This window comes from Vigna unguiculata, chromosome 5 (genome assembly GCF_004118075.2).
Source record: "Vigna unguiculata cultivar IT97K-499-35 chromosome 5, ASM411807v1, whole genome shotgun sequence".
NCBI classification, from domain to species: Eukaryota; Viridiplantae; Streptophyta; class Magnoliopsida; order Fabales; family Fabaceae; genus Vigna; species Vigna unguiculata.
Genome location: NC_040283.1, coordinates 40,920,546 through 40,947,717, shown reverse-complemented (window position 1 = coordinate 40,947,717; position 27,172 = coordinate 40,920,546). Strand labels below are relative to the sequence as shown.

At 29.0% G+C, this 27,172-nt stretch overlaps 2 protein-coding genes and 1 long non-coding RNA gene across 4 annotated transcripts; 2 read left to right on the top strand and 1 right to left on the bottom strand.

Moving 5' to 3' along the window:
- Positions 1-666: 666 nt before the first annotated feature.
- LOC114184815 (indole-3-acetic acid-amido synthetase GH3.10-like) lies at positions 667-4,374 on the bottom strand. 2 transcript variants are annotated; one of them, XM_028072125.1, is made up of 4 exons: positions 3,993-4,374; positions 3,443-3,544; positions 2,499-3,328; positions 667-1,312 (listed from the first exon to the last, which is right to left on the bottom strand). In XM_028072125.1, the coding sequence occupies exons 1-4, from the start codon at positions 4,325-4,327 to the stop codon at positions 768-770; spliced, it is 1,812 nt and encodes a 603-aa protein (XP_027927926.1). In that variant the 5' UTR covers positions 4,328-4,374; the 3' UTR covers positions 667-767. The 2 variants fall into 2 exon arrangements, with proteins under 2 accessions (XP_027927926.1, XP_027927927.1); XM_028072126.1 differs by having other exon boundaries at positions 3,443-3,555; positions 3,993-4,310.
- Positions 4,375-19,534: 15,160 nt separating this feature from the next.
- Positions 19,535-22,884, top strand: LOC114183511 (protein SYM1-like). Its single transcript, XM_028070552.1, has 7 exons — positions 19,535-19,961; positions 20,596-20,736; positions 20,823-20,936; positions 21,016-21,189; positions 21,785-21,900; positions 22,157-22,238; positions 22,509-22,884. Exons 1-7 carry the CDS (start codon positions 19,635-19,637, stop codon positions 22,512-22,514), a joined length of 960 nt encoding a protein of 319 aa, XP_027926353.1. The 5' UTR covers positions 19,535-19,634; the 3' UTR covers positions 22,515-22,884.
- A 2,472-nt stretch (positions 22,885-25,356) lies between these two features.
- On the top strand, positions 25,357-26,845 carry LOC114184000. The gene is made up of 2 exons (XR_003604530.1): positions 25,357-25,689; positions 26,534-26,845. It is a non-coding gene; the product is annotated as an uncharacterized LOC114184000 (long non-coding RNA).
- Positions 26,846-27,172: the final 327 nt, after the last annotated feature.

The window sequence follows — 27,172 nt, the reverse complement described above, 5'->3', positions numbered from 1 at the left end:
GATAATTGGTTATGATGGACTTTAAAATAAAACAAATCTCAAAAGACTTCAATAAAAAATATACTATGACTCTCATGTTTTGATTTTTATTCTTTATTTATTGATTTAACTTAGTGTAAATTATTGATTAATGTATCACTACTTTTTTTTTTAAAGAATCAATAACACACACTAAGTCACGTTAACAAATAAAAAATGAGAATTAAACAATGTACGTCAAAGTATAATTTTTCTAAAAAATGACATTAAGTCGATAGTCATTGATTTTAGTTAACAAAGTCCCAATCATAATCAAGTCGATGTTAACCCAATCAAAATTGAACTATAAAAAAAGAAAAAAAAAAGAGTATGGTAAACTTCAATTATTCATTTTTAGATAAAAGTTCTTTAATCTTAAGTAATTTGATTACTTTTTAAAATTTCAATTTCTCTTAATTAATCAAATTTCATCCAAAAATTATATTTTGTCATTAAACATTTCAGATTTAAAAAAAAAAAATCAATTACCCTTTAAACAATCTACTCTCAAGCACAATATAATCGTATCCTCTTAGAATATTAGAATATGATAGAAAACAATAACGAACTTAGGTGAAATACTACACAGAAAGTCCATGCAATCCAAATAGTCACAAAGAAATTAGTTTATGAAAAATTAGACACAGTGTCAAACTACTAATTATCACACTTGGAGAATGAGAAAAATATCGATAATAAAATGTTATAGGGAAAAAAAATAATAGATATTGATTAGAGATGTGCATGAATTAATGGGTTGAACTATAAGCAGTGCTGTGAAATGTTTTAATGGTGCATGCACTGAGAATTTTGACGAGGACAGGGTTGTTAGTGCACCTAGGAGTTTTGAACTGGCCCAGTGCTGCTCCAATCTCCACGAAATAATCCAAAATCTTCTTGAAAGTTCCTCTCTCTACAATGCAAAGCGTTAAAGGCCCTATTGATCTTGTTTTCCTTGACACCACATAGCCATGGTCGACAAAAGCTGCATCCATTTCCCTGCAACATGCCTCAAGTACCTTATCCTCAGCCTCACCTTTCACCTCCCAGAAAATGACGTAACACCCTGGTTCGTTAGACATATCTGCATAGCTTGTATAATCAACGAGCTCAGCTTTGGCCTTGTTCAGAATCTGTGACCCTTTCTCTACCACTATTTGAAGGTCTCTCTCCGTGTTCTTATCTATATTCACTGTTAGAATTAGTTTTCTTCTGCATATGAAATTCAACTTTGGGGTCCCATTGTGAAAACCTCCCACTTCCACCACATCTCCTAGTCTGCACCTATACAACCCTGAAACTTCAAATATGTTATTCATTCTGTGTATAGACAAAACATATAACAGAAAAAAGAACAATGTTTCATATTTAAGAATATTTTTTATATCCGTACATGTGTCTATATATATTCCAATGTTGTCTGATTAGGTATCTGCTGCTAAGTATCATTTGACTAGGTTACGGGACGAAGCCTTTTATGTTAAAAGATTTCAATTCCTTAAGTTCATACTTTTACCTTAAAAATATAAAGGAAAAAAAAACAAAAAACGTTACTTATTCCTTGAACACCAAAAGGGGTGTGTACCTAACGAGAAATAAGAAGAAAGGAGAGATAAGTGATTAACATAGTGCAAGAAAGAAAGGGAACGTAAATTAATGTTTGTATGCTGAATAATCAAAACTGTTTTTATGTTATGTCAAATCACATTGATTTCTTAACATTTTTGATGCAGCAATCCGTTCATTAGTTGTGTCCAAGCTGTAGTTAGTCGAAGGGGTTGGAGCATCCTTTGGAAAATAGAAATATCGAGAAAGATTAGGTTGGAGTTCGGGTAGAATTTTGAAAATGACCAGTGCTGACAATGTGATGGTAAATCCTTGTCAGAACTCAGAAGAGACTGGAATGACAGGTACATAACATGAAGCAAAAATAACAAAAAGCCAAAGCTCACGACACATGATATGAGATGTGGGCTCACAGCCCCAAATTATGACCAACACCATCCAGAACTCGAGATGTTTCCAAAACCCATTTGCAGAATATTGTGTTTCAATTATGCATCTGTCTGACTTATATCTAACTCAACTTGTGTGACTAGATGATCTAACATATAGACATAAGATTGGGTTCAACCAGATTTTGGGTACATATCATTGTTTGTGCAATTGATGATCATAATTGACACCTTTAGGTAAACCTATTAGGAACTAATGCTCCACACTAGCCATTATTTTATGTCAAGGACAGAGGTTCTAATCAACCATACCTAACCGAATCTAGAACAAGTTCCTGTGCAATGGCTTTAAGGATAGAGAATTACAACCTTTTATTACATTTGTTTATCTCATTTTAATGTGTTTTGTTCATTTTTTCTAAGTTTAATTCATTAAGCTCTATAGAAAAGCTATGCTTAGAATCAATGATTTATATCTAGCCTATTCAGTGCTTTATTTGTAGAATAGAATGAATGAATAATTACCAGTAAAAGTTGTAAGCACTATTTCGTACTCTTGGCCAACTTTAACCTGGGAAAGAGGGATTGGTTCGTCTTCCACGAAATCATGATCGGCTACAAAGCTGGAATCTTGTTTGTGTTTGTGTCTATAAATTGGTATGAACTCAAAGTAAGAGAACGTGGGTACCACAGCAAAGGTTACTTTCTCTGGAGGCAAACTCGGATCCACGTTAATCCCTATCCAGCTCTCGGTTGAACCATAGTCACCACTTACTAGTGGCACCCCATTTGCATAATGCCTAAGCTTTTTCAAGTAATGTTGCATAGAACCTGTCATTATGGAACAAACGTACTTGGCGTTCGGCCAAAGTTTGGGAACCAAACCAAACCAATCCACCGCTTCTAGCTCCAAGCAAGAGGCTTCTAGTTTTGAGGCCAAAGAGGGGTTTGAAGAGATGATTCCCAAAACAGCATCTCTCATTTTGGGTATCTTGATTCTTGAACTCAAAGTCCCATCTCTAATGTCATTGCAAAGGTCTTTCCAAACCTCTTCGAAGGTGCAAAAAGCTTGCACTATGCCATAGACAAAAGCCGAGGAAATAAACTCTACGTGATCACAGAGGAAGAGGCCAAGAAGGAGGTGACAGTACGTGGATTGTTTGTAGTCCCCTCCTGATATAACTTCGTAGGGACTGCAAATGAATGCCTTTGTTTTCTCTTGTTTGGTTTTGAATTCCTCGCTTGCATAATAATGTGTTGTGGCTGTTCCAACCATTAAACCTCCTTTTGTTTTGAACTGGTTGCTGCTGTATATGAATTCAAGAATCCTGCCACCTTCCCTTGTGGGATAAACCCTATAAACAGCGATGAAAACAAAAACAAAAACAAAAGGCATAAGAACTTGGAAAGGATTAACTATGTATCTCAGAGCTACTAGCTAGGTCATCGTGAAGAAATGAGAAGCACACCTTGATCTAAAGGCTGCTGATAGAGTGAAAGTTTGAAGGGTGGTTTGAGCACTATGGCGGGTAAAGGGTACGAACTTCTGCCTCCCCTCTGTTGTTCCAGAACTGCACAACCTCTACCTTGTAAGATTATATTTTGAAGAGGAAAAAAAAAATTATCACACAGCTGAAGAAGATCTGACATAAAAAGACAGCAAAGAAATACAATAATCTTAATATTTCATGATAAATATGCATGACCAATGACCATTAATTACTTTATTACTACTTGGAGAGTATTAATTAATTGCACCTAGACCTTGTCTTTATTACATAGATATAGATGAATTACTATACAGAGAAGCATACATGGCCAGAATTAATCATTCTGTATCCTGACTCACTCACTCACTCACCCATTCATCTCATCATCATCAGCCGAAAGAGGAAGGAAAGAACAGAAAACTAATAGTACGGCCTTTATCACCGAAAAGGGAAAGGAGGAAAAATATGAAAGAAATCTAAGAAACACTCACATTGACATGTATAAATAGAGAAAGACAACGGTACGTACCTTAAAGAGAGAGTGGTTATAGGTTGTTGTGTGAGTAAAGGAGCAGTGTCTCCATTTGCAATTTTTTGGATAAATGGCTCGAAATCTGCATGCGTTGCAAGGGGAACAAGAGAAGTGAAAAGAGATTCCAACTGAGAAGCATCCATGTCTGAGATACTGTAGCTCCCCAACCATTTCTTGAGATATTCAACCCCACAGTTCTGCTTAAGAATCCTGCACAGTGTCTGAGTCTGAACAGAAGCGGCGTTCTGGGAAACGTGTTGAAACCAGGTAATGATATCATCGAAGTCAGTAATAATGCAGTTGGCATTGCAACTGAGAACTGCAGGTTCCATTGAAGAAGGGTGTCAAAAAGGGGCAGTGACAAGTTTTGATATAAAAATGAATAAATCCAGTGTTGGTGGGTATATGTTTCCACACAAAAAAATGCCAAACTAAGGTATGAGCCCACCATTGAAAAATGAAATATACTTTTTTTTTTTTTTGTTATGAATGATGGCAATATCCTGGTTTGCATTGAAAGGGTTCAACAAACCTAACGTTGCAGAAGAATGGTACGATGAGTTAGAGACCACAAGAAAATGGGGTTTGTATTATCATTTTTGGTATGGGGACCAAGCTGCGTCACTCATGACAGCCAATAACTTTCCTTCCAAAATTTATTGTGAGCCACCGTTCAAAAATGAGACCTACGTACAGTGTCTTCACCAGATACCAGATATCAGTTCAATATTTGTGTGGTGAATCGTACGGACAACTACTTGATAACAATCATATACTATTATTATTATTATTATTATTATTATTATTATTATTATTATTATTATTATTATTATATGATAACAAAAGTCATTATTTATTTTTTAAAAATTTACATTTAATTTTATTTCAGCACGTTATTTTTGAATAATTCCAAGAAAGTTATTATGTAGACTTAGTTGTAAGATGATATTTTAAAACTATTTCTCTTAGAAAAGTTGGTGAGTTGAAGTAAATAGAAAAATAAATTATTTTACTTATTATTAATAACCTTATTTATTACTTTAGTCTTACCACAATAATATTTTTTTTCACAATAATATTTTTTTTCTCGGTACTCTTTTCATGTGATTTCACTGTTTAAGTGTATTTGTGAGGATCGATTTGGTTCTTTGCGTGTTTTCTTTTCAGGCGATATGGATCGAATTATGAGTGTGAATTTGCGAGATGGAGGATTTATTCCATCGACCCAAAACTGAGGTGATTTCAGTATATTTTGTATAACATTACGAGATTGCTCTTATTTTAAACACGTGAAGGTGCTCCCTTCTCAGGTTCCTTTCTGCTTCATGCTGCCACGCTTCCTTTCGCTGCCAACTTGCTAGATTCCTGAACCTGAAGAGATTCCTGCTAACAAAATTCTCGTCCATTTGAATTTGTTTGTGTTCATTAGTTTGAACTTTGCCCTGCCATTCAAAATGGGTTGATGTGCGAGTGTGCGATTGTGAATGTTCGTGGATGCTTTAGAGTTGGACATTCCCACTGTGGTGTGTAATTTGTTCGAAGGTGAGTGGTGATGTTAGCTCACTAACAACAAAAACAGAAGTGAGGTGTGTGTGTGTGTGTGAATTGAATGTACCGATGTTGGTGTGTAGTGTGGGCTTGTAAGTGCAAACACATGGGATGTGGTGGGTGGTGGGGGAGGAAGATGGTAGACGAGTTGGGGTGTGGTGGGAGAGGAAGCTCGTAGATGTGACGGAGGAACATGGTGGTGGAGGGTGGCTGATTGAAGGGGATGCACATCGGTTACATAACTAATGATGTGGTGCATTGTGTGTGTGTCACCGGTTACGTAATCGGTACCTGTGAAAAAGGGAGAGTGACACCGGTTATGTAACCAGTGTCATGTGTGTGTTTTTATTATTATTTTTTAACTTATTTTTGTATACATTTTTTTTTAAATTTAATTGTATACTTCTTTTTACATTCATAAAAAATTAAATTTTTTCTTTAAAATTTCATATAATTTTAATATATTTTTTTAATTCGTATTAATTATTTGTAATTATTTTTATAACATCAAATTACAAAATCATTCTCTTTCTCCATCAATGATATTTTGGTAACTTTATAATTTTATCTATTTTTACAATTTATTTTATCTATCGGTCCAATCAAATCTCTCATTAACTTTGATAAAATTTATCTCCAAATTCACTCACTTTAACCTCTAAATCTACTAAAAAAACACACAAATTCATTTACTCAGATCCACACAAATTCATCTTCACAGTCTCTCCCAAATCTTTCAAATAACAAACACACCTTCATGCCACTTATGTCAATCTCATCAAAAACAACAAAACCTTTACATCATTTGAAATGACATGAAAGTCCGTTAAATCAATGCAAATAAACAAAAGCAAAAATCATCACATCTTCCCTCTCCACCATAGATGAACAAAAAGCAAACTACGGCGAGGGTATATTTGTACAAAACTATGGTCCTATAACATATTATAGTAAATAAAAATATTTAAAAAATTATTAAAAATACATTCAAAAATTTTATATTTGTAAAATTTAATTTACATCCAAATACTCTAATTGAGCCTGATCATTTATTTTTGTTCCTTCTTTATTACATAACTCTTTTTTCTACTATTGTATTTAAAAAATATTAGATTATGAAATAAAATTAGTTCATAAACTCAATCGAGACTCATAACTTAAGTTATTAATTAGTTTATTAAACTAAAAATATTTCGTATAATTAATCAATAAATTTAAAAAATGTGAAAGATATAATTATCTATATTTTATCATAATTAAACTATTTATTTTTTAAGAAAAAAATGTTGTAATTATAATTTTAATTAATTTAAAACATATTTATAAATTTATAAATATAAAAATGTAAAAAATTCTTTCTTAAAATTGTAATTTCCTCTTGTAGGGTTTTTGGGATCTACTAGAAACGATCGTACGCTCTGTTCCCAGCTGGCTGGAGCGCTTACTTGAGTTACTTTCTTTCTCACCCTTATTAACCTTTCACATCCTCTGCGCTACAGTACGAAACTTGTTTTTTCATGTTAAAAATATCTTTTTACATGAGAATTTAGTTACAAGATTAAATATATTTTTAATATTTGAATTTTGATACAAAAGTAAAATTTATTTATGTATAAATTTTAATATATTTTAATTTTTAAATTTTAAAAATAAATTACGCTAAATTATTTTAACGTGTTAAATATATTAATTGAAATTAAAGTAAAAACATAAAGAAATTAATTTAATTATATTAAAAAGGTTATATTTATTTTCGAATTTAAAACTTATTTAAATTTTGGAAAAAAATAAATTTCAAATTCGGATTAAAGTTTAAAAGTAGAAACATATTTAACTTTTTTATTAATTATACCTTCATTTTGATATTTTTCACATGATCCTAAATATTATCTTTTCGTATACAGAACCATCAGTACATAAAAGATTGATTCTTTATCCAAACGGGTTAAAAGTACGATTGATTAATAATGTTTAAAGCAAAGATGGTGCAAAATCTTAAACACTTGATAACAGGGTGGAAATTTACTTACACTTTTAAGAAATTTTCTCTATTTATTGTTTTCAGTTAGTATATTGGTATTAATATGTTTATTACATATATTATTTTTAATTCTCTTATTTTCAATTTAATCTCTATTTTTTTTAAATGATTTAATGTAATTTTTTATATTAAATTAGTGTTAACATAGCGATTGTACAGTGATTGTGACTAATAAATAGAGACATGTAATGTGGTTTCTTATAAAAAACTTAACAAACACCTTTTTATAAATATTTGATAAGTAATAGCATAATTTTTTTACATGAAACAATAACAACTAAGATCAGTTCAAAATTTAAGAGACCTAAAATAAATAAAAAATACAAACTTTTTAATTATTAGAGAACTATTTATGTTAAAACATATTACAATTTTCAACACTCATAATAATTCAATTAAATTTTATTTTCAGATTTAATTTAATGAAAAAAAAGTTTTGGAGACTTTTATTTTAGTCCTAAAAGAAGGACTTCTGTTTGGACCCGATAACAAATAATAACTCTTTTGGTACCTAATAATCCTAGTTCGTTTGACTAATCCTTTGGAAAAAAACACATGAAACATACCATGTTTGCTCTAACTTTTAATGATTAATACATTGCACTAATAAGACACTGTAGTTTTTGCTGCGAAAGTAGATTCTGGTTCTGTCGAAGAGTTTGAATGCTGTTTTATTTTGTCTCATTTTGTATCTTTGTTCTTACCATCTTCTTTTTTGTTCACGTGAACAACTTCCTGCTACAACCCATCTGCTGTCATTAATGTCTGAAGACACTGCCAATCACTTATTTTTTCAAAATTAAACATTAAAAAATAATTTATCTATAAAACATGATTTTAACTCTTTAATATTTTGGTTAATCTCACCACGGACGTTATTCTCAACACGGAGTGATAGAATGGATTTCGTTATTTCGTATCTATTCTTAGATAAAGAAAAATCTTAATTTCTATACTAAAATTCAATAAATATTAAATTTGTTTTGTCATTTTCATCTCATCAAGATAATGAAAATATATTTATATTTGTATTTTTTATTAATATCAATTAATTTATTTTTATAAATAATAAAAAATTACGAACATAATATTATTAAGTATTTAATATTAAAAATATTTAATATTAAAATGAGAGAATTCTTATTTTTCTAATATTAAATAATTAAAAAATTATAATTGTATATATTTTAAATTAAAATATAAATAAATATTATTGATAGTGAAAATATTTATTAAATTTTGTAAATATTAATCAAACATAATTGATAAAATTTAAAAATATTTTTTTTAAATATAAAAGAAATATAATATTTAAATTAAAAAATATTGTAAATATCTCTTAAAATGATTTTTAAAATTCTAATGAAATTTCTTTTTTATACTGTAATAAAAATTATAATATATCATTTGATCAAAATTACACAAAGAACAAAAATTAAATTAATAATAATTAAAATTTTACAAAGATATTTTATATTTTGTACTTCAATATATTTTACATGGTGATAAAAATGATTTATGACTTAAATTATTATATTATAATAAATAAATTTTATTTATATAATTATAGCGATGAAATTATACTTATGATAATGAGTTATAAATTAAAAAATATATAAATAAAAATATCAAAACAATATTTTATGTGATAAAAATAAACAACAAATAAATATATTAAAAAATATTATCAAATTCTTTGAAACAATTTGGTAGATCATTGAATTAAACCGCACAAAAAAAAAACAAATGCATATAGGATATGATAAGATGAAAAATATCATAAGATCAAAGAATTTTTTTTTATATATTAACCTAGTCAAACTGTTAAGAGGTACAAAAAATTGTTTTAACGAAAGAATTTTTCAAATGAAACAAAAATAAGAGAATAAAGAAGATACATTTTTTATATTACCTAGTAAATGAAATGTGTTTATGCTATTGAACAGTTAAATTGAGAGTTAAATATTCTCATATAAAAAATACATAATAAATAAAAATATTAAAAAGAGTTGAAATGTTCAAATGTTAAATATAAAAAATATTTAATTGATATACATATTTAAACATAATTATACAAATTATATAATAAGAGAAAAAACAACTTAAAGATTGAAGTGAATTTTATAACAATTTAAACGATTAAAATAACTATAAATAAAAAAATAAAAAGTATGATATATATATATATAAAAGATAATTTAATATATTATGAATATTTTAATAATTTTAATATACATAATATTTTATAATTAATTAAAAAATTCGGATATGAACCATTCATGTACTCGATCAATACCAAAAAATTTTTGTGAAAACAAAAATATTTGAAAAAATATTTTCAAAATAATTTATTTATCATATCTAAACGTATGTTTGGTTCTGCTTTAAAATGATGTAAAATTAATTAGAATTATTTTTTTAACATACATGTTTGATTTTCCAAACCAATTAAAAAATAAAAAATTCGCTTTGAATAAAAAATAATTAATACTTACTTTTGCGTTTAAAAATTGATAACCAAACGCACCTTATATTCAATGCACATGTAAATGCTCTAATTATTGGCAATGCATGCAATATCTTAATCACAACAGTGATATTTGACTTTGGTGAGTCACCACTGAAGAAAGTATTTATTTGGAACAACCCGATATTCAAAGTTAGGTCGGAATAATTAGGAAATGGAAAATTATAGCATCATAATAATGTCTTTGGATTTTGTTCTGAATTATAAACACCACAAATTGATAAGACCGTCTATATTGGTGTAAGTGGTGGACCAGGATGCACAATAAATTATGTCTATAGGTATGGCTTATTTAGAAAAAATAAATATTTGATAAAAGTTGAAAAGAGAATGATATTTTAATACTCAGATTTTTTTTTTATATCATTTGATATTATTATTTGTTATTTTCACTTTTTTTTTCTCAAAAAATATAAAAAAGTTTATAATTTTATGATTATTTTACTTTTATATAAATTGTAAAATAATGTCAAATAACTTTTTTCAAGGTAAAATTTAAAGGAGGTTTTTTGTACGACACTTCTAACGTCTCATTTAATAGAAAATAAATTTATAAATGAAACATCACACAATATAATATAAAAGAACAGTACCAAGATGTATACATGTATAAACTATTACAGTTATCCCGAATGTACTAGAAATAAGAAGATTAAGGCACATCGCGATGCCAATAACAAAACAGAAAGTAATAGTTTGACAATTGATCAAAAGTGTGCTCCTCTAGAGCAAGATATCGAATAGGCCACAGTGCCTACAAAGGTTACTTGAAGGAAAGAGATTCAACCCAAGCATGTATATATTGTAGAATTTCCATCACCCTGGTGACCACTAGGGTTTCCACATCTGCTCACATCAATAAATTGATGATCATTACAAAAGGAGAAAACCACACACAAAACACACGAGCAAACAGAAAGGGTAAGTCAGAGTAAAAAAAATCTATCATGCAACAAAGCATGCAATTTAAAGTCAAGAATACATATCAGTAATCCAAACATGTGATAGCAGACAATGCAAGACTCTCAGACTCAATTATCCTGATACATATAATCATTCAGATTCACTGGATGTTTGCACTTGTGGTGGCCTCTACTGCTCTGCAAAGCTATTGTCAATGAGTTTCACCCTACCACGCACAAGGTTAGTCTTCAAACGTCTAAGGTCATTATCCTGCCAAAGACTAGGGTCTCCTGCTACTCTCACCACTTGAGTCAGTACGCTCTACGTGAGACTAACTGACTCTTTAGAGCTTCAGGATGCGATCCTTATTTGAATCCTTACTTATATATGTTGAGGCACCACCATGAAACCTTACAAAGAGATTCGTGGAATTACGTCTATTACGATCTCACCAAGAGATTCGTGGAATTACGTCCTTTAGGTGAGGCACCACCATGAGATCTCACCAAGAGATTCATGGAATTACGTCCTTTACATGAGGCACCACCATGATAGCTCACCAAGAGATTCATGAAATTACGTCCTAATCTATACCATAGTCATGTCTCACCAACCAAACATAGAATTATCATGCATACCAAATCTCATGCCAAGATTCAACCAACCATCCAATCATGTTCTATAAGCAAAATCATACTGAACTCATTAATTCCAACCCATAAAACATTTAATACATGCATATTTACCCAATTCATGCTTTAACAGAGTAATTCAATCATACACGTGATCATCAACCAAAGACAGAGGAGAAAATAGCCCTGAGCACGTCCCTGCCCAGTTCTCGCTCAGGCTAGAAGACCTCGCTCAGGCGAGAGGGTTCTCTCACTCAGACTTGAATAGTGGAACAATGGCACTTTCACGTTTTCTCGCTTAGGTGAGACATCCTCGCCTAAGCAAGATGGACTCTCGCTCAAAAATGGAGCTCGTCGCCTGAGCGACAGCTCGTGCAAGTCTTAGGGAGCACTTTTGGTACTCTTGCTTGGGCAAGACTCGCTCGCCTAGGTGAAAACACTAGGTTCCTCCATTGTTCACGCGTGCAACAACTAGGCATTTGAAACCAAACAATGCTTTAACAGATTCCCAATCAATTATAACCGCAACCAAGCCATACAATCATGAAACCGAACCAAAGCAAGCAGAAAATCAAAAGAAACAAGCAAACCCTAACTTTCCTTACCTGAAAAATGCTAAATTAAGAGAATAAGATCCTTAGCAAACTAACACCTAAAGCAGGAGCAACTATCAAAGCTGAAAAACAGTATAAGGACGAATGAAGATGAGGCTATGATAGAGACTAGCGTAGAACCAAAACTTGAAAATAGAAAGGAACACAAAAGAGCTCAACTTACTTGGAGGGAATTGTTCAACTGAGGCGAAATATGGGAGCTCACTCAAACCCTAACCGAGCTCTCTGTAGCAGCAAGGAGAGCAAGAATGGAAACAGTTTCTGAAAGTGGGCAAAGTGAGAGGATTATGGCTGGTTTAGGAGTTTTGAGCATCCTATGAATCAGTCTTAAGCCTAATAAATTAGGACAGACCCTTAAGCATTAGGACAAAAATAAAGTAGGTCTTACAACACTTGACCTGTTTCACCTGTTAGTTCGATCCTTCTACAAATTTGTAGCGCTTACCCTCCTTTTATCTCTTTCTCTCACTCTCTAGTTTGATATGTGTGACAAATTTTCGAGTTTGATTTTTTTTCTTTGTTTTTTACTGTATTTTTAAAATATACTGTTTTGTTTTTGATATATTAAAAAAGTTTTTAGAAAATGTTTTAAATCACCAAAATCAATGTATATATTTTGGAAACATAACACAGACAATCTCTACATTTTTTTCAATATATATTTTTCTTAAAAAAAAAATACAAAAATGCAATCCAGCAGACAATGATCACTCAAATAATCTCATTATTTATATTAAGAATTAAATTTTTGGAGCCAAATTTTTAGCTATGGAAATTTAAGACTAAAATTTCATTCGAAATTCGATTTTTACAGAGTTGAATTTACGATTATGAAGAATTTCGTTAAACATGGAAAAATTAATCAAAATTTGGACCAAATTTCAGTAAGATTTTTTAATATTCTCCAAGAATCAATGAAGAAAAGAAATTAAAAAAAAAAAAATCGATTAGAATCCAGCTGGTCAAAAATTAAATTCCCACCAATTACACCTTTTCACATGTTCTTCCCAAATAATGAGTTCTAAAAAATGAACAGTAAAAAGTCTGTTCCTCTAATACTGTTGACAGTATTACTTTTCTATAAATAGGTTCACTGCAGAAAAAGAAAATACTGTATGAGGAGAAAAAGGGAGAACCGATAGGGAGTTGGAATATTCATATTCATCTTTAGAAAATATTAATTTTCATACTAATATTCATATTATATTTCATAAATATAATATTTTTGTTTCATTTTTACTCATATCAATCAAGTAATGAGTATATATACTCATGTTCACACTCACTGTATAATAACAATTAATTATTTCTTATAAAAAAATAAAAATTACATAAAAAATGTCCGATATTAAAATCATGTTTATTATAAAACTTTCATCATATTTCACAGAAACTTTATACTCGTTTTATTGAAAGATGTGATCTTTTAATACATCAATAAAAATATCTGTCCATTATACAAACTTTAATTTTTTAACATGTTTTACCAAATAAATTGTTTTTGAAAAATATTTACGTCGATAATTTTTTTTATTAAACGATATACGAATAAGATATCAATCATCTTGATTGACTAAAACAGTAGAAAGAAATACATATTAAAACCAATTATTTTAAGGTACATATTACAATTAAAAAATAAAATAATTTAGCTTTATATAACAAGGATATTTAAATTATTTTATATTACATTTATGCCAGAGCGTGAGTAGATTTAAACTACCTCCTTATGATCTTTTATTTTTTAAGGATTAAATTATACATTCCATTTCAATTTTCATTTAATTTTGTTAATTTATTTCTTATTTTTTAATTATATTATATTTTTTGTCAATTTTGTTTAAATGATTAATAGTGAACAAAGACAATCAAATGTCATTTAGTAATTTTTTTTCTGAAAAAAAGTTCACTTGTCAATTCTGTTGCATGTCATTTGTCAAAATTAATGTTTTATAGAATTTGATCATATATTCGTTATTTTGGTTCTGTTTAGTTCCAATTATTATTAAAACTTAACAACTTTATCTTTCTTTAACTTCAGATAAAATTTAATTTTTATATAAATATTATAATATTTTTATTAAATATTTTGATTTAAGGTTACAATTAATTTAAAAATATAACAAAAATGTTAAAAATGAGAACTAATAACATTAATATAAAATTTTACACTAATTATAACTCTAAATCAAAAGTATTAGTAAAAGTTTGAATTTTAATAAAAATATCATTATAATATTTATATAAAAATTAAGTTTGGTCTCAAGTTCAGAAGAGACAAAATTGTTCCATTTAAAAAATGATACTAAATTCAACAAAGGTATTGAATAAATAGACCAAATTAAATATAGAACACAAACTCTAATACATGTTGTTGAGTTGATATGTGTACAATTTTTTTCAAAAATATAAAAGAAATAAAAAAATACCACAAAGTGACACTTGGTAACTGTACGTTGATTATTTAAACAAATTTAACAAAAAATATTCAAATTGAATAAAATTAACAAAAATTAATATTTAATTGAAAAAATAATAATATTATAACTAAATTGACAAAAATAAAAAAAATAAAAACCAAATGTGGGATTTAAAAAATTCTACGGTTCAAATTTTATCAAACGTTATAAAGAAAGAGTAGAAATAAAATTTTTAAAAAACTGAAAATTCAAAAGAATAACAACTAACTCATATTTATAAACTATTTTTTTATTTATTTTAAAATCAACTAATAAAATATTATGAGGCCTTACCCAAGAAAATCATTAATACTTAAGTTCTACTATGTCCCGTAACTATTATGGATTAAATTCTAAAAAGAAAGAGAAGGTGGAGGGAGAAGGTGGAAAAAGAAAGGATGAAAAAAAAAGCTATTTAAAATAAATTAAAAAGACTATTTTCTAATCTCACATTTATTTTCTTAAAATCTAATAAAAGAACCAGCTACTATTGAACAAGCAAATCCGAAGGCAAAATTTTTAATTTGTTTACTATCCACAACATCCGAAGTACTATTTTCACCTCTCGGTTCAAATTTAAAGCAAACCTACAGTCAGACATGTACATATATCTAGAACTAATTAAAGTTTAAACTTATTTTAATGTATAATTATTAAAATATAATAATTTTAAAAAATTAATAAAATAATTTATATCAGTAAAGAAAAACGTATAGGAAAATACATCTAAGATAATTTCAAATGTATAGATTTATACATATTTATATTATTAAGGCAACTGAAAATACACCACAGCGTTTTCAATTTTTTATGATAATAAAAGTTAATAAAATTATTATAACTATTATTATTATTATTATAATCATGAATTTAGATACTAGTAATTTTTATAAATTTATTCAAAATAGTTTATTAATTTTATAAATAGTTTTGTAATTAAAAATATTATATTTTTAAAAAAGTCATATTAAAAAATAATTAAAATTTAAAGAAATTATCACTTAAATAATAAAATTAATAAAATAATTATTTAATTTAATAAAATATTTAAAAAGTAAAATTAAAAAATAACAGAAAAATGAAGCCCTTCAGAAACAGGTGTGCTACACATGCATATGTTGTGTGTTTACTTTTTTTTTAATTTTAAAATAACTATAAATAATTTTAAAAAGTTTATTATAAATTTTTATTACAAATATTTTTTTTTATTATAGATATTTATCTTTGTTAAAAGTGATTAATTAAAAAAATACTAAAAAAATGAACAATTATTTAAAAAATAAAAATGATAAAATAATTGTTTTAATTTAAAATAAACGGTTATTTATTAAAAGATAAATTTAGGAATAGACATGTGTACACCAAATTCATATATATATATATATATATATATTATGGAAAATGATTTGTTGCAAAGTTTATTTTAACAAATTTTGACAAATTCTTATATGGCTTTTGTTTTTCTTTTTCAAAAATCATTTGTATCATATTTGTGTGAAATCTAAACGTTGTTTTTATCTCATTTTGCAGATGAAAAGTTGTGCAACATTCATTTTCTTCTCATTATTTCATTTGGCTATCATCTGAAAGCTTTCAGTTCACAAATCAGAATATGCATATTTTATCTTTTCCTTCTCTTTTCATTTTCTTGCACGAAAGTGACAAAGTTCTCAATTTTCATTGTTCCCTTTGGTCGTCCTTCTGAGTTAAGGTTTATTGGGTGATTTTGTGGATGATGCAGTCATGGAGGATGGTGAACTTTACTTTATTGAGTGGATTTCTTTCTTTTAGGGGTGGATAGTTTTAAATTTGCAAGTAAAATTTCATCATTTCCATTTTTGTTTTGGATTGATTTTTTTTTTTTTTGCTTTTGTGTTTAGGGTTAATTGGAATTCCCTGTTTTTTATTTCGAATTGGTTGTTGTGGTATGGTTCGTGTTGATGAATATATAATGGGATTGAGATATTATTTGTAGCATTTATGAGCTTGTTATGGAACATTCACTTATTAACATTTTTAGTGGGTTTTGGATGAAAAAATATTTACAAACTTTATGGACAAATGTTGATTGACCTTTAATTATTGATATTGTTCAAATTTTATTTTAGACACTACATTTCAGTGGTATGATATCATGCATGAAATTATATTTGTAATAACTATGTACCAAACATAATGTATTTAAGTGACAAACGTTGTAACAGTTTTTGCAAGTAAGTAAAACATATTATTCATAGTAGCACATTTGATTATGTAATTGGAATGGGTGAGAACTCTATGTGGAATTCTTCGGAGGCTATGGTGTTTGAGTTTTTCATACACTTCAAACTGAAATAAAAGGCAAAAAGACTCAGAAAATATTTGCAATACCTATATATCAAAGACAATGCATTTAAGTGGCGAATGTTGTAAGGATGTTTGCACAACAGGTAAAACAGATTATTCATGACAACACATTTGATTCTGTATTTGGGGTAGATGAGAATTCTATGTAGATTTCTTCAGAGATTGTGGGGTTTGAGTTTTTCATTCACTTAAAATTAAAATAAAGGCAAAAAATTACTCAGAAATATTTGCAATAATTATGTACCAAATATAATTAAGTGACAAACAATGTAAGAGTTTTTGCACAATTGGTAATTATTATTAGTACCTATTAGTTTTATTTAAAAAAACATAATACTTAAAATCTGAACTTTTAAAAATATTAACGATACGATATTTTAAGGATAAGACACTTCATACTCCAATATATTCAAAATTTTCAACTAATACAAAGAATTCAATTTAAATAATATCGAAAAATTATAAATATTGAAATTCAAACTCTCATGTTCTTAAAAAAATAAAATTACCCTATGATTAAATTTCTAACATAAATTAAATTTTTAATATAATTAAACAATTTTACATTAAACTTAATCTACGTAACTATATTTATTGTGAGTGTTTGATATGTGTCGGCCGAATTGATTTTAATTGGTATAAATTTGTAAAATTGATTTTAAATGAAAATGATTTAGAAGTGACATAATTTTTGTTTGGATGACACAAAATATGAACGTGATTTCTTTGTTTGGATAACCTAAAATATGAACGTGATTTCTTTGTTTGGATAACCTAAAATATGAACGTGATTTTCATATTTAATATTGTTTGAAAAATTTTAAAATTGATTTTGTGTGTATAATTATTAAAATGGACATTCTTGTATATAATTTTAATAAAGATATTACCACTTCCAGTTCCAAAATTATTGCAAGAAATATTTTTTTAAGTGACTACTAAATCAAAAAAATAGAAACATACAAGATTGATTTCATATAAATATGTAATATACATATAATGCATCTCTCCACAGAAGGACGAAACATAGTGATGAGGGGAGAATCATGACTCCTCCAAAATTTTCTAATTTTTTTTTATTTTTTATATTTATTTATATATATATATTTTTAAATTATATTTATATATTATTTATAATGATAAATATCAATTTTAGCTTGAACCTTTAACAAATTAAATTAATAAAGTTTAAATAAACCAAAATCAAGAAAAGAAGTGCGAGAAAAAAAGAATTACAATTGGAATACAAATCTCAAAGCAAAGGCAGATGCAACAAAGAAAATCTCATCTCGAAGAATATCTACACAATCAATAATGAGGGATAAAAAATAAATTAGAGAAAACAAAACTCCTCAAATCGATTTTTGTTGATGGAAAAGTTAGAATTAATGATTTTTCTCTCAATTTAAATCTATCATCTTCAAATTAATTTTAAAAAACAACAAAATAATTTATCGATATGATTATGATGATCTCATATGTATCAAAATTGATTCTGGGTGGCTCGGAAAACTTTTTAATTTACACAACCTCTTTGTTATTAGAAAGTCTTCACATTTACTATTTAGTTTACTGTGCACTTTTTTAAATTATTTGATTTAAAGTGGAATATAACTTTTTAGCATGTCTTTTCTATGTCCTTTATCTAAGAAATATGGAAAAGAAAACTTTTGAAGTTGCATGAGTTTATAAATATTTTAGATCCTAAGGAGGTGAAGAGCAACACCAAGATACTACGAATGCTCCAGGTGTTCACTTTTTCTTTTCTTTCTATCATGTTAGTTTTCTTTTGATTTTTATGCATTATTTGTTTTGAGGCCATGTTTGGTCTTCAAACCCTTGTGATATTCAATGACAATAATCACTTTATATTTTTATTCTCCACTCAAATTAGTAAACAGTCCAATTTAAATAAACATCCATTCTAATGAAAAATCACGTTTTAAATGCAATTTTACTTTTCTTTAAATAAAAAACCTCATGTTTAAACCGTGTAACATTTATCCTATTAAAAAAATATCAACTTAATTATTTTAAGGTGAATAATCTCTTTAGTCAACAATTGTTCACATATTTATTTTTTTATCTAATAAAAAAGATAATTTTAATATAAAAATTTTAATTTTTTCTAATTTTGTTTGAACTTCTATGATTAACACATTCTATATCAATTTATATGAACTATTCAGTTGGTTTATGAAATTGATAAATTTCTTCAACTAACTATATTAAAATTTTATCTATTAAAAAAGTTATGACATGCCACAGCATTATTTTTGAACACCCTAATGATTTGTAACAACTTTTTAATTCATAATTTTTTTAAAGTAATTCAATAATAAATTATCATATAATTAAAATTTTGTAATATTAAAAATTGTACTAAATATTTCTTAATTATTTAATTTAAGAGTATATTTTCAACCTATCAACAAGAAAGAGTTAAGTTGGCACATTCGAGAGATGAATACTTGCGTTCACATGGTGGGTTGTTGTAGCAGAAAAGAGGTGATGCCCCAAACACTTAACATATTCACACGACACAAACACAATCCTCGGACCCATTTCCATGGCTACTGTTACTTCTCTTTGCACCGTCTTTCCCATACTCACACCAACCTTGTCGAAACCCCATTTCGTTCCCCTCTCTTCCCGAACCCCAAAACGAAGTCGTATCATCACCTCTGTAGCTGAGGACCGTGAAATAGTTCCGGTGTCTGAAGACAGAGGAGCCCGTTCCCATGAAGTTGAGGGTATTCAACCTTCTGAATCCATAACAGAGGCAGAGATTGATCCTCGCCTCACAAGCAGTAGTACCGTTAATGCCTTCATCGTTTTGGGGGTTGGCACTTTTGCTGTCACCAAGTTGCTCACCATTGACCATGACTACTGGCATGTCAGTTTCAATATTAAATTTGCTTACTTTTTATTGTTATTATCATTATTGTTACCCAATTGTTGTTTTTCACATACCCATTGACCTGAAAGATGATCCTGTCCTATTGATTCAATAACATGGCAATGAATCTGTGTAGCTGAAACATTGTTCCAAGTTATACAGTCGTGTTCTTGTTGGTTACTCAAGTTGATCAATAATATTAATAGTTCATAGAATGTAAAATTGGGTTTAACCCAATTCCAATAATATGATGAGGGCCGGACATTTCGCATCTGAAGTTTGTTTTGTTGGACATCTTCCACTGCTCTGAAAAATGTCTAGTAACATGTAGCCTGATAGGCTTAACAAGTATCAACAAACAACCATTACGATAAACTTTAGTACTATATTAGAATTTGTTGTAGAGCCTAATTCAACTCCAAAAGCTTGTCCAGGAGATTAGGGTTTCCTCCTACTAATTTATATTTATATTGTTTTAGCTGTATTGCCTATATTTATAGTCAATGTAGGATCTTTGGTAAAGAGACAAGAGGAACATGTTTAGTACTAGAGTGATTAGGAAAGAGAACTGAAGTGTATTTTCTGTGTGACACAGAAGAAGTTAACATCTAAATTGTGTTTTATTATTCAGGGTTGGACCCTTTATGAGATTCTAAGGTATATACCTGAGCACAATTGGATTGCCTATGAGCAAGCTCTGAAAGCAAATCCGGTTTTAGCTAAAATGGCAATTAGTGGGATTGTCTACTCAATTGGAGACTGGATTGCTCAGGTTTGTTTTTGACTGGCAAAATGTGAAATGCTAATTTTGAGCATACAATTTCTGACGCTTCAGCTATTTCTAACCAAAATATACAGTGCTATGAAGGAAAGCCTCTTTTTGAGTTTGATCGGGCACGGTTATTCAGATCAGGTCTTGTTGGGTTTACTCTCCATGGATCTCTTTCTCATTATTACTATCAACTTTGTGAGGTGATTATTTGGACTTCCTGAATTGGAACTATTCGGTGATATTCTATGAATGACTGACATTGCTTGCATGATTTCACAGGCTCTTTTTCCTTTCCAAGAATGGTGGGTTGTCCCTGCTAAAGTTGCTTTCGACCAAACTGTGTGGTCTGCAGTTTGGAACAGCATCTACTTTGTGGTTTTGGGCTTATTGCGGTTTGAATCTTTGAGTAACATATATGGTGAACTGAAGTCAACATTTTTCCCCCTGCTTACTGTGAGTAGCTGTTTGGTTTGTTTCTTTATGCCGTTTTCAGATTTTAATTTTCAATGTAATTACCTGCCTCATTGTGAAGTTGTGGAGATGTTGTCAAGCTCAAAACTGAGCTTATTACTTGGACTATGTCATACTCTTAGGCTGAAGTTGGTAGAGCATTAAACTGCTAGTGTTGGGCATATAGTAGGTAGTAGTAACAATTTGAGTGAACCTAGAATTCAAATTTTCAGGTATTTTGGTTCCATCCGTTCTCATTAAAAGCTTGTGTATCTTTGTACCTTGCTTTTAAACTATGAATTATTTGAACTGTTCGAGGTAGCTTATCCTGAAATCTGCCTTATGCCATATTGTTTCAAGTGTCACAGCATTGTGTTTTGCTTGTGCCTCGTACCTGCTCTTCATGAGCTTAGTAGTACTGTAGCTATGTTGAAACTGGTGCTGAATAAAAAGGCTGTGAAATTTGCTCAGTCCTAAACCCCCTAGTTAATAATATATGAGTATAATGAATGAAATGTGTATTCTTACCCCTGTGTGATTCTTTAATTAGAAAAAATTCTCCTCTTTGGACAGCTAACATCTCTAATATGCTTTCCAGGCAGGGTGGAAACTTTGGCCTTTTGCGCATCTGATTACTTATGGTCTGATTCCTGTGGAACAAAGGCTTCTTTGGGTGGACTGTGTAGAGCTCGTCTGGGTCACAATCCTTTCAACGTAGGTTTTCTAAGATTTTTTGTCATATCGTATTGAATTATAACGCATGACTACTTTTGTCATCACCAGCATTTTAGTGTCCTTTTGAATGCTTGAGTATCACATACCATGTGACTTTCTCATTTAAGCATCGAAGGTTGATAGTGACATCTTATACATGGATGCACGCTGCGAAATGGCATTAAAAACATGTTACATAAAGTCATTACATTGCCAACAGGATTCTCATCCATACACAATCTTGTTTTGTTTATAGCTATTCAAATGAGAAATCAGAAGCCCGAATATCTGACTCAGCATCAGAAGCAACATCATCCACTTCAAACCAAAATTCTAAGGTAAGAAGACTGTGTTCTTTCACCAGTCTGTTTCAGGGTTAAGGCTCGTGACCCTGGGACATATTTTTACATGCGTATGATTCTATTTTGCTGAGCAAGATATGGTAAATCGTTCTTTCAAATTGATATAAGAAAACAAACCATATACTGTATACCTTGTCTTAGTCTAATGTTCTAATAAAAAGATCATTCATCAATGTTTTACTTCACATATTAAGCTAATAACATTTTTCTCTGTTTCTATTGGTATTTTTTGTTGTGTACCACCAGGAGTAAATGAATTGAAAAGTGGGGGAAGAGACTATTTAGGTTTCATGGCAATTACAAAATGAACTTCAAAATATTCAAAGATTGTATCAGTTGAAGGTCCAATTGAGCGACCTTAGGGACCTGAGGTTGTGATCTGCTGCTCATACAGGATATACACTTACACAGCTCCTGGTGCTTGCTTCTAGCTATGATCAGAGTTTTTTAGGTTGCAGTTATCAGTATAATTGCATAGATGATTGTATATATAATAATGCATTCAGAACACAAGCTATGTTCCTTTCCTTGAAGTGTATCATACATCCATAATTCTGTATAAAACAAATTCGTCTCATGTATTGTGTTGGAATAATTCTTAAAGTGTGTCATACATCCATAATTCTTTGGAATTTCATTTGCTCCTGTATTTTATAAGAAAAAATGGATATAATATCTTGGGATTATTAAATGCATTCTATATTTATCATTTAAAAGAAGACTAATGGAGGATTTAGATTAGAAAAGTGTTCTTTACTAGTAGCATGAAATATAAGTGTGACAATCATATTTATCGTACAGATATTAATATAGAATTTCTGTTTCACAAGTAGTTCATCTGTCTCCCCTTAATAATGATTGCGTCTTTCGACATAAATATAAATAAAAAATTATTGTGAGTATATTATAAGATGATGTAACTTGTTTTAGCTAACTAAATACTACTTCTACTTCCTAAGAAAATGAAAATACAAATAATTTTTTCTAAATAGATAAAAAAAAAGATTGAACTCATTTTATTTATTTATACTTTAATATATATATATATATATATATAATTTTAATCTTTATAAAATGTTACTTTGTATCTTTTAATATAAGAGGCTTTGTTGTGTGTAATAATTAAATCATGTTACGTGTAATAATTTCACCAAACGATAAGATCAAAGAGTCTCTTCGTTATTGGTGAATCAGAGTATGAGAAGGTCATATGATCATGTGTTCGAGGATGACGTAAATTCACTTCTCGAGCTCGGAAACACTGCTTTCTCGATGGAAAAGAGATCACGATTAATTTTAGAAGTTTGTGTTGTGGTCACAGACGAAATATCATTACGCTCACTCTGCTTAGGTGATGAGCGCCACGACGACTGTTAGAGTCTTTGCACCACGTGGTTTCATGGCGACAATGACTCTATACTGAACGGTGACTTCGTTATAGGCCTCGCCATTGATGACCTCGACATAACATTTCACAAAGTTGATGTTTTCGGTATAGGGGAGGAGGTTACAATAGGACTTCAGGACGGTGAGGATACCAGTATGCATGAAGAATGCTATCTGCATAAGAAACTTCTTGGTTCGTTCGATAATGTTGTTTTGACATGACTAGTAGTTAGAAGAAATTATGTGGTACATCGATTTCCAATTAAAAAAATAATGTCACATCATGTGAAATTATTACATATTAAATATTTTAATTGAATTCGATACATATCTAGATCATTCCTTTTAAAAGTTAGCACTTAGCCAAATTTTATTTGTAAATTTGGCTCTTCAAAATTTTAGAATTAAACAAGGGGTTAAAATACTAATTTTATTTTTATTTTTGTTTAGTTTTGTCATTTTATTTTTAATGTTATTTTTTTTATTCAGACGTCAATTTTCGTCAATTTTGTTCAATTTTGTTATTTTTTGTTAATACCATTTAAATAATTAACAGTAATGAATAATGACATCTACATGCCACTTCATGGTTTCTTTCTAATTTTTTAATTTTTATTTTAAAAACAAGTTCACCTGTCAATCTAGCAACGTCTCCCGTGTCAGAGTCAATGTTTTATATTTAAATTGGTTCTATATTCGTTATTTTTGTTCATGTTCAATTTAGTCCAATTTATTTTTAAACGGAACAATTTTGTCCCTCTTCAAATTGAGACACAATTTATTTTTATATAAATGTTATAATGACATTTTTATTAAAATTCACATTTTTATTAAAATTCACATTTTTATTAAATAGTTTGGTTTAGGATTACAATTAATTTAAAATGAGAACCAAAATATAAAGTATTAAGGATAATGACTAATTTTAAAATTTTATAATTTTATATCTATGGTGTTAATTGTCATCCTTACAATTTATGTTTTAATTTTAAACTAGTTGTGATTTTAAACAAAAATATTTAATAAAAATATCCTTATAAATTTTATATAAAAATTAAATTTGATATAAATTTTGAGAGGGACAAAATTGTTTAATATTAAACAAAATTAAGACTAAATTGAACAAAAATAACAAAAATGAGACTAATTAAATATAAAATATTAACTATGAGATGTGATATGTTTCTGAGTTGACATGCATATTTATTCCAAAAATAAATAAATAAAATAAAAAATAAAATAAAACATTCATAAAATGACACGAAGTTAATGTTCATTAATATTAATTATTTAAAAAATTAGTAAAAGAAAGATAAAATTGAATAAGATTGACGAAAATTAAAATTTAATTTTAAAAAATAATATTAACACTAAAATGAGAAAACTAAATGAAAATAAGTAAAACATATTTATTATAACCTAAGCAACTTTAATATATTGTGTATATATCTTTTATTGTTCACACCGGTTAGCATAGTATTAATTACTTCTTAAGGTAAAATTAGTATATATTATTACAAGAATATCCTAAAATATGTGAAAAAATATAGGATTTGTAAGTTTGAACAAAATTGTTTTTTATTTATCTTTTAAATAAAAAATATATCATTTTCATTTTATTTATTGTGTGTGTTTCTTTTTTTTGCTTTTTCTTTCCATTTTCTCAATCTCAATTTTATTCATAATCCAGACAAAAACATAAAGAGAATGAAACCGAAAACAAAGGACAATTGAGGCGTGTTGGGTAATTTTGGATTATTGGTGGCACCCTTAGGCGTAGCTTTTGGGTCCTTCAGCAGTAGCCGCGACTCGCATAGGTGAGAATCGGAATTCACCATACTCTGTTCTGCAATGGCCAAGATCGAAGAACTGAACGAGTCCGTGGCCAAATCAAGGACCAAGAGGAATCACGGCTCAACCAGATTCTTCATCTTTGTTGATTACCTTTTCATTTTGATCTTCCTTGGATTCCTCTGCTTCATCTTTTTCAAGATTCTCGGCATTTGATTTGATTCCCAATCCACCGTGCGTTCCGAGCTAGGTACGTACCTTTTCATGCACACCCACTTCGTTTATTCTCCAATCATGCTCATAAAGATTTGATTTTTATTTCCATGCGCTCTTTGCTGATGAGATGCTTCTTCAACCCAATTATCTTTTTTTTTTTTTTTAAACAAGTATTAAAGAGACAGAGAAGAGTGTTTTAGAAGTACATGTATTGAATGTCCTTGTTTTGTTTGGAAAGATGAAACTATTGCCTATTATTAGATATCAAAAGTAAAAGGCGAGAATTTTGGGCAAAGTCATAAATTTTCTCTTAAAGTTTTCTTTCTATATATAATTTTAGTTTTCTTGCCGATTTCTTTTAAAGCTAATTATAGTGACATTCTCTTAGTTTCTTGTGATTGCATACGATATTTTACCATTTACACTGATTTTCCAACTGGGATTCTTGTGTTACAAATTCAGTCTTAAGAAAAAAAAAAGGGATTTGAATGTAATTCGTTATTTTTTCTAACATTCTTACTCAATTTTGGTGTAAGAGTTTGTATGTAGGTATGCATAAACATACTTGTACTTCCAACACAAACTCGTGTTGTAAAAATGATTTGTTGAGCTTCCAAGTTTATCAGAAGTGATAGAGATAAAAAGAATAATTACGATAACTGATATGATATGATATGATAGAAATATATAAAAATAAAGAGAATAGGAATGTTGATAACTTTTTAGACTTTAGTCTGAAAGAGTTTTCATGAGTCATTCCTTATGGCGTTATCTTGAACATAAATGACGACTTGTATTAATTTCTCCTCTATGTCATATTTAACACTTCTCACTCTTTTACTACTGCACTCTATCTTCACCTGCACTTCTTTTGGCAGGATATTCGCGTGACATAGTTATGATTCCATTACAAACCTAGGTACAAGCTTGAAGGCAGGGTCAACTAGCAAGTACAATTTTTTTTCTCAGATCCTATGTTGTAATACTTGAATTTTACATGTTTCTCCAGTTTTGCTCTCAAAATTTTACATTGTTCATTTTCCCTAGCTATTGTCTGTCATTTGTTTCTTGTTTATTACATTTATCTTTTCACGTATGATTTCCACTTTCACTTCCTTTTTCCTTGACTTTGGTAAGAAGGATGACAACACTAAGATGAATATCAAAGTACATTGCAGAGATTAAAAGCTGATAGTGATGGCAGAGTAATTTCCCTTTTCTTTACCAACTATTTATTACCTTTTCTCAGAGGGGGACCTGGGGATATAGAATACGTGACTATGTGTTTTTATTATCTACTTTCTGTTTGTGGTTGGTGGAGTTGGATGGGGTAGAGCAGCAGAGTGAAGACCCCAAACTTCTATTTTGCATGCGACACACTCATCAGTGATTTGGGGTGGTCGCTTGCAAATTGATGACACACCAACTTTGCATTTATGTGAGGCATTTTTATCCTTTGTTATGTCGATTATAAATCGAAATATTTTAAAAACATATTTTTGCTGGTGAGAAAAATG

What these genes read in the sequence shown, in the direction of transcription:
- LOC114184815 (XM_028072125.1), bottom strand. Translation starts at nt 4,327, where the DNA reads ATGGAACCTGCAGTTCTCAGTTGCAATGCCAACTGCATTATTACTGAC. An exon ending in TCAGCAGCCTTTAGATCAAG is followed by an intron (nt 3,329 to 3,442) that starts GTGTGCTTCTCA and finishes CGCTGTTTATAG; the next exon opens with GGTTTATCCCACAAGGGAAG. An exon ending in AGTGCTTACAACTTTTACTG is followed by an intron (nt 1,313 to 2,498) that starts GTAATTATTCAT and finishes TTGAAGTTTCAG; the next exon opens with GGTTGTATAGGTGCAGACTA.
- LOC114183511 (XM_028070552.1), top strand. Translation starts at nt 19,635, where the DNA reads ATGGCTACTGTTACTTCTCTTTGCACCGTCTTTCCCATACTCACACCA. An exon ending in ATTACTATCAACTTTGTGAG is followed by an intron (nt 20,937 to 21,015) that starts GTGATTATTTGG and finishes ATGATTTCACAG; the next exon opens with GCTCTTTTTCCTTTCCAAGA. An exon ending in TGGGTCACAATCCTTTCAAC is followed by an intron (nt 21,901 to 22,156) that starts GTAGGTTTTCTA and finishes TTTTGTTTATAG; the next exon opens with CTATTCAAATGAGAAATCAG.